The 13,574-nt window shown below is 31.8% G+C and overlaps 1 protein-coding gene across 1 annotated transcript in view; it reads right to left on the bottom strand.

Moving 5' to 3' along the window:
* daw (activin beta chain dawdle) overlaps positions 1 to 13,574 on the bottom strand; it is a 30,389-nt gene that overhangs the window by 6,509 nt on the left and 10,306 nt on the right. Inside the window, exon 4 of the mRNA XM_075295291.1 lies at positions 11,900 to 12,169. Coding sequence (XP_075151406.1) covers positions 11,900 to 12,169 — 270 coding nt within the window. The remainder of the gene's footprint in view (positions 1 to 11,899; positions 12,170 to 13,574) is intronic.

Raw genomic sequence — 13,574 nt, 5'->3', positions numbered from 1 at the left:
TTCAGATTTAGATAAAGGCTCCATATATTTGTTCTTCCGGTTTATACAAATATGGCCAAAATACCCATATTTTACACAAAATTCTGTGATGATTTCCCAATATCATACACACTGTAATGCCAAACTTTCCACGGAACGGATTTAATTTTGAATTCTAGAGATTTTGTAGAAGTACAAAAAATTGTCAGGTAAGATATAATCATTTGTATATTGAAATATAAACCTTCATAATAACTCCCAACAAAGTTGAAGGATTTGAGATAGTAACACAAATTTTGGTCTACATACACAAACAAACAAAAATCTGATTCAATCACGAAACTAATTGATTCAATTATTTTTTTTAATTCAAATGTAGTATCAATTAAAAATTAATTGAAAGTCAATTAAAAAATTAATTGATCCAATTAAAAAGTTAATTGATACTATTAAGTTTTGTGATTGATTTTTGTTTCAATTAAAAAATTTGTTGAATCAATTAAATTTTTAATTGAATATTTTTTAAACCTCAATAAAGATTTTAATTGGAAAAATATTCGTTAAGTTTTTTTCTGAGTAGTGGTGGAGGGTACAATATAGTCGGCCCCGCCCGACTTTAGATTTTTTTTTTTATTTTTGTATGATCGCACTCCGACTTTTAAAGCTCTACGTCTAAGCGTTATGGTTAATCCATCAAGGTAAAGATAATTTTTATTTTTTAGATGATATTTGAAAGATTTGTTATATAGAGCTTTTAATTTTACAATCTTCTTTTGGCATACCCAGCAAAAAATTTTGCAAGTTCTTCTCAAGGCACAACTTTACAAGAACTTCCAAAAATGGTCTTCTAAAGATGTTCTTTATTTTAAGTGCACAGGAAGTTTATTTGAGTAAATTTCTTTACAACTCGCTTTTTTCATATTTTTAATGGGAAATTATTTTTTTTTTTGTGTTCAAATAGGTTAAAAACAGATTAAGAATTAATAAAAAAAAGTTCAAAAGTTCCTGGCAAGCGTTATAATACATTAAAAATCATAAAAAATTTTAAAAATTATTTATTTGTCAAAATATCACAAACATTTCTTAATTCACATCCAAAACACTGAATTCGCCCCACACCTTAAGAAGTGATGCAAATTCAGTGCAGCGGTTGTTGAAATGGTGGACATCCATCCTATGACAAGCCCATGTTAAATGTATCGCTTCTGCGTCAATTTGACACCACTTCCGGATCCAAAAAGAAAATTTTCGCTACTTTTTGCAGCGCTTGTTTTGCTGGGTAGTCCTAGGTTTCCTTCCATCTCTGCGCCCAATTTTTGTGTTTTCACTCCCTACGAAAAATGGATCAACAGGACTGGTACAGGACTAGTCTCTGATGTGCATGGACCAGTCCTAGTTCTGGTCAAGATGTATGGAAGGGACCGGTCACTTTAACATGGGTTAGTCTTGGTTACGCCTTGGACTCGTTCCTAAGGTCCTGGGGCAGTTTAGTAGTATCACTCCATAGGCAGGTCCTCATGAACCAGTCTCGGACAAACTCTTAGAAATATGTTTCAGTTTGGTTGTCAGAATGGCACCAGAAATTAAAAACTTTTGGAAAATGTTGAACAATAGTTTATTCTGGTAACTCTACTTCACTAAATGTGTAGATCCAATAAGATTTTTTTATATTAAGCGAGTATGGATCAACGGTACCAGTCCTGTGATTTTGCACCAATTTCCCGTAGGGCTATTACATACATTTGATTTTTGGACATTACAAAATTATGCAATGAACTAAACGATATTCCTACGATTCTCTTTTTGTACGTTTAATCGATACTCTTTTAGGTTATTACAATTTATTCAAATTTAAAAATAAAAATAATGCAATTAAAAGCAAAGAGAGTATTACAGGATGTTAGGTAGTTCCATATATTTTGAACAGGTCGAATAACACAATTCATTATCTTTCGGGAAATACAAATATTTTATAATCACAATAGACTGAATAGTCTAAGTGAGCCCGAAATATCGTTGTGGTCTTTATATCTAATATTTTATAACAGTCGATTCCTTTATACATTACGAATTTGGAGACACCACTCCATAAAGTGGGATGTAAATTATAAAGGTCTTATTATGGTATATAGATTTACCTAGATTAAGACCATGGTAAGATTGCTTGCAAATGTTTTGAACAGCCATGCATATATATCTAATATAATCATTTTTGTAAAACGACCCTGACTTTTAAAACTCCATAAATTCAAAGCTTGCACAAAAATTGTTAAAATTTGAGTTAAAACAACGTATGGACATTCCTCAGGAGCTATTGGACACCATCAATGACAATCCAGATTACCTAAGAAATCATAACTCGTGACAAATCATGGGTATATGCACAAGCGTAGGAAAGCCTCTGGGGAGGGGGCTTAGACCCCCCCCAGAAAAATTTTAGCCCCCCCCCAGAATTTGAAAACTTATTTACGATTTTACATTTTTATAAAAATTAAACAAGTATATACTCGTGCAACGCACAAAGTTCCACTAAAGACTTTCATGCACAATCGAATTACTTGGGTTGTGGTAGAAGTCTGATATTTATGAAATAAAGCTGTGGTTGAACTTATGATTTAGTTGAATAAAATATAGTAATTGATATTAAAACTATTCTTTCATAAATTAATATCTTAATAATGCTGCCAAAAAGCGTCGCGAAAAAAGAAGTGAAAATGTTCTTTTTGGGTCTGGAAGTGGTACAAAATTGGCGGAGAAGCGATGAATGTAATATGAACTTGTCATAGAACGAATGTCCACCGTTTCAAAAGCCGTTGCAATGAATTTGCATCACTTCTTAAGGTGTGATCCGAATTCAGTGTTTTGAATGTGAATTAAAAATTTTGTGATATTTTCCCAAATAAATAATTTGTATCCTTTTTTATGATTTTTAATGCATTCTAACGCTTGTTTCAAACGTTTTCCCTCGAATATTTTCAAATATTATCGATTTTTCTATAATGAATTTAGCATTTTTGTGGCAAAATTTGAATAATTCGTACAATTTTATTTATTCTTACTTTTTTTTAACTATTTGAAAAAAGAAAACAAAAAATTACGCATTAAAATATAAAAAAATGAAGTAAAAAACTTCCTGTGTAGTTAAAATAGTTAACTTCTTTGTGAGGACATTTTTGGAAGTGCTTTTAAAGTTGTGCTTTTAGTACAACTCCCAATTTTTTGCTGGGAAAAGTGTGGAACTACCCTACGGGAAATGGATCAACCACAGAACTGGTACAGGACTAGTCCCTGGTGTTATGGACCAGTCCCAGTTCTGATCAAAACGTATGGAAGGGACCGTCCACTTTAACATGGGTTTGTCATTGACGGAGTAAACTTACATTTTAGGGCGCGTCTTGGACTCATCCCAAAGGACACGTCCTGGGACAACTTAGCAGGAGCAACCCATAAACAGGTCCTCAGGAACCAGTCTCGGATAAACTCTTAGAAATCTCTTTCAATTTGGGCTCCTAATGGAACACGAAATGAAAAAAAAATTGAAATATGTCGAACAAAAGGTTATTCTGATAATTTTATTTCACTAAATGTGAAAATTGCAACTAACTGGAGCACAGGTACCAGTTCTGTGATAGGTCCGTCAATGGTAATTTGCACCAATTTCCCGTAGGGTACTTTTAGTTGCTTTATTATAAATTGATTGTCGAGTTATTTTGATGTCTATTTTTTATTCAATTTTATGAAATAAAACATTAATTGAACCTATAAGTTCAGTCTATAAAGTTTTAGCTAGGGGGGCTATAGCCCCCCCTAGGAAAATTGTCTAGCTACGCTAATGGGTATATGGTTATGACATTTAAGCCGTAACCCAATCATCCCAATGGAACCGTCCAGTAGAGCCAAGAGGAGATAAAAGACATCGAAGGAGCCATTGCACTCAGAGAAGAGTGAACCCACTAGCGAGTTATTTTTAACTAACCAGCGTTAATATCGAACTTCGTATGGCGAAAAAAAAGTATGTACCCATACTAAGTTCGACATTTTCCTATATGTTAGTAATTTGCTTTAACTTCTGTCAAGTTCAAATTTAACTGTTCATAAGTAAAAAATTAATTAAATTACACATTTTTAAAAACGAAAGAAATTAATGTTCTGGATTTCCTAGAATCCCTGGTGGCTTGGAGCAAGGAGACCTCAAGGAGGAAGATTTGAGTTATTACATCCCTATTTCTACATATCATATTATATTTACTTCAAACCACTTATACTTTTGTACACCGAAAGAAAGTGGACTGTTTTATAGGAAGAATGAACTACCTCGCACGAAAATTGAACTAAATTTTACTCCACATTTTGAGATTACCACAAAGCGTTGTTAAAACCAGGAAAATATAATGCGCTGTTGTACTTTTTAACTGCGGTTCACGAAATTACATCCTCTCATAGAAGAAAAAATTAACTAAAAGTAAAGAAGAAAATAATTGGCGGCAAATCATCACCATTTTAACCATACAGTAGTTCATTCTTACTATTTTTGGGAATCGTACGAAAATCTTCGTTTGCTTTAGTTCATATTGAACTTATGTGTACGGTCATTGAACTTTATACCCACGTTTAGTTTATAAAATGTTTGAGACATACTTAAAAAAAAAGTAAGATTTCATTAAGCTGTAGAAAATTTCGAAAAAATGTTAAAATTTAACTACTAGCAAATAATTTTTTTCCAATAAAAATAAGTTAAGTTTAGCGTTAGTTTAACTACGGATTTTTTTTTCTGTGTAATACAAGTCCTTTAGAATCATTTAATCAGAAATCTAATCTAATCTAATGCCAACTGAACTTTATTTTAGTTCATGAAGATTAGTTGATTTTAGTTAAATTTTGAACAATATGAGCAAATGTTCCTTATTTGAATAATTTTTTGCTAACTTTAATGACGTGAACTAAAAATAAGAAAAAAAAGTTGTATACAAATATAGTGCACAATATTACTAAAAAATAAAATATTTCATATTTTCCTAAAATGGCAGGAGTTTGCTTAAATTGAGTTCATAAGTCTCTCAAATTAGTAAATTTTACTAAAATTGTACCTGTCTCGAACTTCGTAAAGCGCTAAGGACATTTTAACAATTTTTAAGTCCAATTTTTTCTTCCAACATATGAAATTTTCTTAAACAACAGACAAAAATTAATTATTTAAAAAAAATGTTCTTCAATTAAAAAACTATTTTAGTTAAAATTTTCTAAAATAAACCTACATTTTCTTCCACGGTGGGTTCACTTTTTTTTGGGTGTAAAATTGTATTTTTTGTCCAGACGGAGGTTCGAACCACATACCATAACTGGGCCATTCAGCTCTTATACTCATCAACAACCAAATGTGAATTTGTTTATTCTTTTCTTGCTTCGTTGTATGTATTCATTAACACATACAGTTAAGGGTGTCTATTTATAGAACAGAACACGAGCACATGTTTCGGAGACGAACTATTGTCTAGAGGTAGATTCACTTAACGGTAGTTATAATTGACATTCATCGTTAGTTTATTTATACTAAAATGGAAATTTCGTGTCCAACTAGACTTCGTAATATTGCACAGTAAAAATTCAGTAAGGCTGAGAAACTTCTTCGTACGTTCGAGAAAATACGTATTCTGTATTATTATATTTCCTTCAGTCCATTTATGAACTCATTGTGAGTTCTTAACCATTTTGCTGGTAATAGGTGTAAGTTCAATTTACTTCCACTGAGTTAATTTTGTTCATCAATAGTTAAATTTAAGTAACTTTGAGTAAAATTTTGAACTACTCAATATGATGGAATTTACTTGTAGTTACGACGTTCAATTTTCTGAATGTGGTTATACCAAAAATCCATTGTATTATAGTATTATTTATCTTTTTTAATCACATTTGTCAACCTTTGTCAAGTTCATTGAAAACATTTGCTTTGTTTACTTCTTTAAATTTAAATGTAAACAAATTTTCTGAAATACTTTCCAGATGATTTTTATACTGGGGTGTTAAGCTTCGTGATAGCCTTTGCAAAAATGACACACTTAATATATACCAAATCCTCTGATTATTCCCAACCATATATGGTACGTATATATATGCCCAGATGTCTCTTTGATTTATGATCGAAATTGGCAACTTAAAGAAAAACAAACTTTTTGTTTTTGTGTGTACATGACAACAAATTCCAAAGAACCACACGAGGAAAAAAATCTTTTTGTATTATTTTTTTAATAATTTTCTATAGGATTGTAGGTTTTATTGATGGTGTCATCAAAAGGTCAATTCTTTTGCTCGTTGCCGTCGAACGTTGAAAGTCCAAATGATGTGTTTCTATTGGAATGGTATAACCCGGATATTAAGAAAAAAAAAAAATAGATTTGACATTTATGAAATAAATAAAACGAAAGTATGATTATTATCGTACACGCTGGAAAATAACTCTTTTAAAGTAAAATTAGCCTTTAAAAATATTTTTTTTTTTTACATTTCAATTTTATTTACTACATGGAAAAAAAATAAAACGTTTGCAAAGCGGATGTGGCAAGTATTATTCGTTTGTTGCAGTTTTTTTATATCTCTTCAAAAATGTCAAACTTTTACCACCAAAAACTTGTATTTGTAAGAAAATGTATATATCTGGTTTATTTCAAGCGTCCTTTCTGAAGAACAAATGGCTTCACGCAGCAAATTTGGCGCCTGCTAAATTGACAATTTCGAAATTGTACGAAAATTTTTGGAATATATGTAAAATTTCACTATTTCTGTTTTTGTTCTAGCCAACAGTTGTACTTCGTAACGTTTGTAAAAGAATGATCTTTAACCCTTAAATGCGCAACATCACCGATTCCACCCAAAAAATATATAATATGCAAAGTTGTATAAAAAGAATATCTGAAGATCATTTCCACGCAAAAAAAAATTGTGTTTTTGAAAAATAGTAGTTGTATATTTTTACATTACACAGTTTTTTTTGACATCTTTCAATTTATAATTTTTTGCATTTTTGTCAAAATTTGATTTTTAATTTTCACTGCAGATTACCCGGAATTACAAAAAAAAATCCGGAAAACATATCTTTAAAAATAGCGCTATGTTGTTTTAAATGCTTTAAACTTGATTTCATACAATTCGGTCAACATTTTAAGACGCAAGAGTTTTTTTTATTGTTGTATCTTAAAAGATAAAGTGCGCATTTAAGGATTAAACGAAGTGTCTTTAAAACCACTTGTTAGCATGACGCACTGGCATGGTTGGTATTTACCCAGCAAAAACTCTCATTACCCGGTAATCTTGTAGGTAAGCCTATTTAAAAATTAATAACCACTTATTAATTGGCATCACTCCGGATTACATTTATATACGCATGTCCTAGGAGGAAAGTACTTCTCCCCAGGCATTCTTTCGGCCATGAAATAAGTAATATTTTTAAAGCATATACACGGAAAAAGACTGTTTTTCATATGTTTGGGTGTAAAAATTACTAAAATTTTTTAACACAATATTTTTATGTTTGGCATTACAGTGTGTAGGATATGGGGAAATCATCACAGAACTTTGTGTAAAATGTAGGTATTTTGGCCATATTTGTATAAACCGGAAGAACAAATATATGGAGCCTTTTTCTAAGTCTGAATCATTTAGATCACACTTAAATATATTCTCTGTGGAAACTATCTAGTCAATTGAAGGAAACTCCCATTAAAAATGGATCTAACATATGAAACATTCTACTATATTTCCTCAACTCTGGCGTAAATATATATGGGAGCTATATCTAAATCCGAACCGATTTTGACCAAATATGACATGGATAGTTAGAATAATAATTCTGCTATCTCTGCAAAATTTCTAGAATAACTTTGGCCTCCGCAGTCATATGAGTTTAAATCGGGCGAAAGATATACATGGGTGCTACATATATCTAAATCTGAACCGATTACGATTAAGCGTACTCTTCTTGCAAAATTTGAAGCAAATCAGGCAAAACTTTGGCTTTTGAGGCCATATAAGGGCAAATCGGACGAAAGATATATATGGGAGCTATATTTAAATCTAAACCGATTTTAACCAAATTTGGCACACTTAATTATACTATTAAACATACTCTTTGTGCAAAATTTGAAGCAAATCAGGGCAAAACTCTCGCTTTTGAGGCCATATAATTTTAGGAAAATACGTCGAAATTTTAGGAAAATATGTTGATAAATACGCCAATTATGACCAGATCGGTAATAAATATATATGGCAGCTATATATAAATTTGAACCGATTTCTTTCAAAATCAATAGCGATCGTCTTTGATCCAAAGTGCCAAATTTGAGGCGATCGGACTTAAACTGCGAGCTGGGAGCCACCGTGGTGCAATGGTTAGCATTCCCGCCTTGCATACACAAGCAGCACTCAGTGATAAGAGAGAAGTTCACCAATGTGGTATCAAAATGGACTGAATAGTCTAAGTGAGCGTGATACATCGGGCTGCCACCTAACCTAACCTAAACTACGAGCTGTACTTTGAACACAAAATTACATATACAGACAGGCAGACGGACAGACAGACAGACAGACGAATATCGCTCAGAATTTAATTCTAAGGCGATCGGTATACTAAACGATGGGTCTCAGACTTTTCCTTCTCGGCGTTACATACAAATGCACAAACTTATTATACCCTGTACCACAGTAGTGGTGAATAAGTATCATTTATGAAAACATATCATAATTATCAAAATTATGGAAACAGGAACTTATACACTGTTAGAAAAAAATGTTTTTCATATGTACCGATATAAACAAAATGTGTTTCGGGCACAATTTTTAAACACAATATATTTAAGTGCAAACATGTAATGTTCCTAAACTAACTCTAAATGTTTGGGAAACATATGTTAGTATGTTAGAATATATTATGTTTGGGCCATGAATGTTTCATAAAAATAATATGTGTGAATGTAAACATATATAAATTTACAAATTTCGAGTAAACATATATATGTTGTGATATTTTATTCAGAGAGCGACAGAGAGAGAGCATAGAAAATGAAATTGAGATGACGAAAGATATCAACATAACACAGCGAGAGAATCAAAAGAGAGCAATTTCTGTGGAACCGCTTGTATGTTGTTTCGGAAAACTGTTTTATGATAAGGCCAAAAATTTGATATGCTTAAGTCTAAATATTATTTAATTTGAATGGTAGAATGAGTATTCGGAGTAAAAAGAATGGACCAAGAGAATAGACATTTGAGAGCAGCATTTTATGTATGTGTGGACATGTGTTTTGTTAATCATTTTACAAAGGGCTCTTCATAAAAATAACGAAATACTGCCCAACTCGTGTTAAAGTTGGGTCAGTAAAATGAAAAAAGGAGGAAATAGAGAAAAATTAAACAGTAAAATGTATAAAAACAAAGTTTAGTTCCTCTTTATTAAAAAGTAGTCCAAGAGGAGTTGATGGACACCTTCAAATATAAAAGCTGTCATTAAGTTCGAGTTTTGCAGCTAAAACAATTGAAAAAGTTTATTTTCTTTAAAATGAATTATTAAAGTAAAGTAAAAGGCAAAAGGGTCATTTTAGAGCGATAATGCCAACTTAATACCGGCCTTAAAGGTAAAAATGAAATTAAGTACAAAACACGATAAGTTTTAAATGCATTTAAAATGGTGTTAAATGCTAGTAAAAAACTGTTCACGCCTAAATAAATGTATGGGTATATTATAGAATTATTTATGTATGTTTATACTCGATTCCACGTTCTTCGTTTGTTAGAGTTTTTGAAGTCCTTCAAAAATTTGAAACTCTTATACCAAAAACAGTTTTTTGTTACAAAATTGTTAATTTTGCAATAAAAAAATAATATTTTATCCAAAAGCTCAGTCCATTTAATTTATATCAAGCACTGTTTCGGACTGTAAATCTTTAATAACCCACATTTCGACGTTTCATTATAAAAATTTAATATACGAGGGCAGCTCGGAAACTTCTTAGCCTTGCACAAAAAGCGCGGTATAAAGAGAAAAAAGTTGAGAGATTTGGAAACTTCCATCCCTGTTATGAACACATGTTAAATTTTGTTTCGATCTGGCAACTCCTTCATATAGAAACAGGTGTTCAAAACAGACGCATCCGCAATTTTTTTTCAATGGAAAAATTAGAAATGCGTACTGTCATTAAATATTTACATAAAAAAGGTTTATCGGGACAAGAAATTCACAATGATATGGTGAATGTGTTAGGTGAAAGTGCTCTTTCATATGCAACAGTAAAAAATTGGGTTGCTGAATTTAAACGTGGTCGTATAAGCATTGAAGATGAACCACGTAGTGGATGCCCAAAAACAGCAACAACAACAGAAATTGTAGCCAAAGTGCATTAAACGATCGACGAATAAAACTGCGTGAAATTGCTAATATCATGGGCATCTCAAATGATGCCCGAGTCCATTTAATTTTGCATGAAGAACTACAGACGAAAACGCTTTCTGCAAGATGGGTGCTGCATTTGTTAACAGTCGTTCCAAAACGCATAAGAATGAAAATTTCTCAAGCTTGTTTGGATTATTTTCAGCGAAATAAAATGGTTTTAAGCGTCGTTTCCTAACTGTTGATGAGACATTGTTCCACCACTATACTCCAGACACAAAAGAACAATCCAAACAAGGGACTGAAGCTGGAGGAATTGCCCCAAAGAAGGCATAAACAATGTTATGACAACGGTTTTTTGGGACTTCAAAGGTATTTTATTGATTGACTACCTGCAAAAGGGCAGAACAATAAATTCAGAGTACTATTGCAACCTTTTGGATCAATTAAAAGTACAAATTCGAGAAAAACGTCCTAGCTTACAACACAAAAAAATAACTTTTCATCAAGACAACGCACCAGCGCACAAGAGTGTTTGAACAATGGCTAAAATCAACGAATTAAAGTACGAATTGCTTGACCACCCACATTATTCTCCTGATTTAGCTCCCAGTGACCTTTAATTGTTCCCAAATCTAAAAAATTCCTTGCTGGCAAGCGTTTTACCTCAAAAGAAGATGCAATTACAGTTGTAAACCACTATTTTGAAGACCTTGAGGAAAACTATTTTAATGAAGAGATAGAATTGCTAGAAAAGCGTTGGACAACAAATGTATGTTTCTGTTAAATAATGTTATGTTTGCATGGGCTCTCGGGCGCTGCAAACTATGCTATATAAATTTAACTTATAATGATAATTGTCTACTGGTGACTATAACAGCCACGTAGCCCCGTGGATAGTGTGTTCGCTTACAAACTATATGGTCCTCGGTTCGATTCTCCGTCCCGGCGAAATTTAAAATGTAAAAAATTTATAAAATTGAATAATTTCTTCAACATTATTTGTATTACAGTAAAGGCGTCAAGAACTAAAAAATTTCGTGGAAGTGAAAATTATGAGAGGGAATGAGCACAATCTTCTTTGGGGAAAATTCTTCCAAGCATATAATATTTTTGGGCCCACAATGCTTCCAAACATATAATACGTTCACATAAAACAAACATATTATTGTTTCGACAGTATCCAATAATATATGTTCTTCCTGCAAAATATGTTTGAAACATATGTTAGAGAAGTGATTTTTTGAGGTTGTAGGGAGATGATCTAAATTTATGGATGAGATTCTTGGAACGAAATAGTACTGTATAACATTTAAGATCTCAAAATCTACAGGAAAAAAAAAACATTTTCTCCCCAAAAAAAAAATTGACAGGGGTTTTCCATTTCACTTTAAAAATGTTTGTTTGGAAGAAAAATGAAAGTCGTTGTCCTGTCTTGCATACACGATTGTTTGGTATGACATTGCCCAATTTCCAATCATCTTATTCTATTCTATTTTTTGGTTTAACAGGGACCTACAAAAAGTTAACCCTATGGTTACATACCTTGGACATCTATCGTCCTATTGGCTATTTCTTTAACGGTCGGTATTTGATTCAAATTAGTTTCCTGTTGAACTTCCGATACAATGATTTTTTGTTGATTCTCTGCTGATGGAGCGTAATTCCGGGAATTTTTCAATGGTTTTCGATGTTTGTTTTTAAAGATCCACAAAACAGCTGTACGAACTTCATAGCTATCGGCATCCGTATCATCCAGCTTAAATGAGAAACACATTGACGGTTGAGTGCCCAGCTTACTACATTGTTGTTTTTCTAAATAGAAATAAACGAGAGGTATATAATTAGGTTTTTTTTCTTTTATTATGTACTTTAAATTTTTTCTTGAATATATCTATTTTCATTGTCGCCATTATATTTATGAAAATGTGATGTCCCAAGCATAATTTGTTCTAACATTTTTACATATATGTCCCAAATCTGATATACTAGTCTATGAACATTATATGCTTGCACTTAAAACTAATCTGCTAAAAATTTGGTACCAAACATATCATTTCTATTTACAGTATTAAGAAATTATTATGAAAGTACACGGATGAAAAAGGCTGTTTTTCATATGTTTGGCTATAAACATTATATGTTTGGAACACAAATTGTTAAACACAATATTTTTAAGTGCAAGCATATAATGTTCATAAACTAGCATAACATGTTTGGGACATATATGTTAATATGTTAGAACATATTATGTTTGGGGCATAAAATGTTTGTAAATATAATATGCTTGGATGCAAGCATATATTAATTTAGAAATAGCCTATAAATATATATGTGTTTAGTAGCTTGGAGCGCTATTTAACAGGGAGCGATATTGAATTAAGTTGGTGGTTGTTGCTTGTTATTACAAAATTAACATTTTATTTTTCCTTGGGCAATTGATCAGCTACTTCTGTGATCCTTACAAACTGTGTGGTCCGCTGTTCGAATCCCCGTCCGGCAAAAGGTAAAATTAAAATAAAAATAAAATCATACAATTGAATAATTTCTTCTACAATGTTTGTATTACAGAAAAAGGTGCTAAGAACTAAAAAATCTCGTGGAAGTGGGAAAGATGTGGGGGAATATACAATTGGCAGAAACAAAATTTTGAGCATTCAGGTCGAAAACCTATGTTGTTAGCACCTATATTACCTGTTTATTTTCATAATTCGTTATGATTGTAAATATATAAATAAATAAATAAAATTTTGAGCACAATATTGTTTGGGAGAATTTTTTTTAAGCATATAATATTTTTGGGTGCAAAATGCTTCCAAACATATTACATGTTCACATAATAACATATTGTTTTTTGGAAGACAACATTATTGAATTTGGATGCCAAAATACAAAATGTTTGGAACTTAGATTACCCAAACATATATTGTTTAGACTAATATGCTTTCAAACATATTATATATTGGAAGAGATCAAACATATAAATGTTTGGGCAATACCCAAAAATGTATATGCTTGAAGCAAAATATGTTTGGGAGTATATGTTACAGAAGCGATTTTTTGTGAGCGTGTACACGCTTCTGTAGCATATACCCCAAACACATTTTAGGTTAGGTTAGGTTAGGTTGGGTATAGTGGCAGACCGATATTTCAGGCCCACTTAGACTATTCAGTACATTGTGATACCACAGTAGTGAACTTCTCTCTTATCACTGAGTGC

Source organism: Haematobia irritans, chromosome 2 (genome assembly GCF_050003625.1).
Source record: "Haematobia irritans isolate KBUSLIRL chromosome 2, ASM5000362v1, whole genome shotgun sequence".
NCBI classification, from domain to species: domain Eukaryota; kingdom Metazoa; phylum Arthropoda; class Insecta; order Diptera; family Muscidae; genus Haematobia; species Haematobia irritans.
Note: the sequence above shows the minus strand (reverse complement) of the source record. Positions and strands in the feature narration are given on the sequence as shown.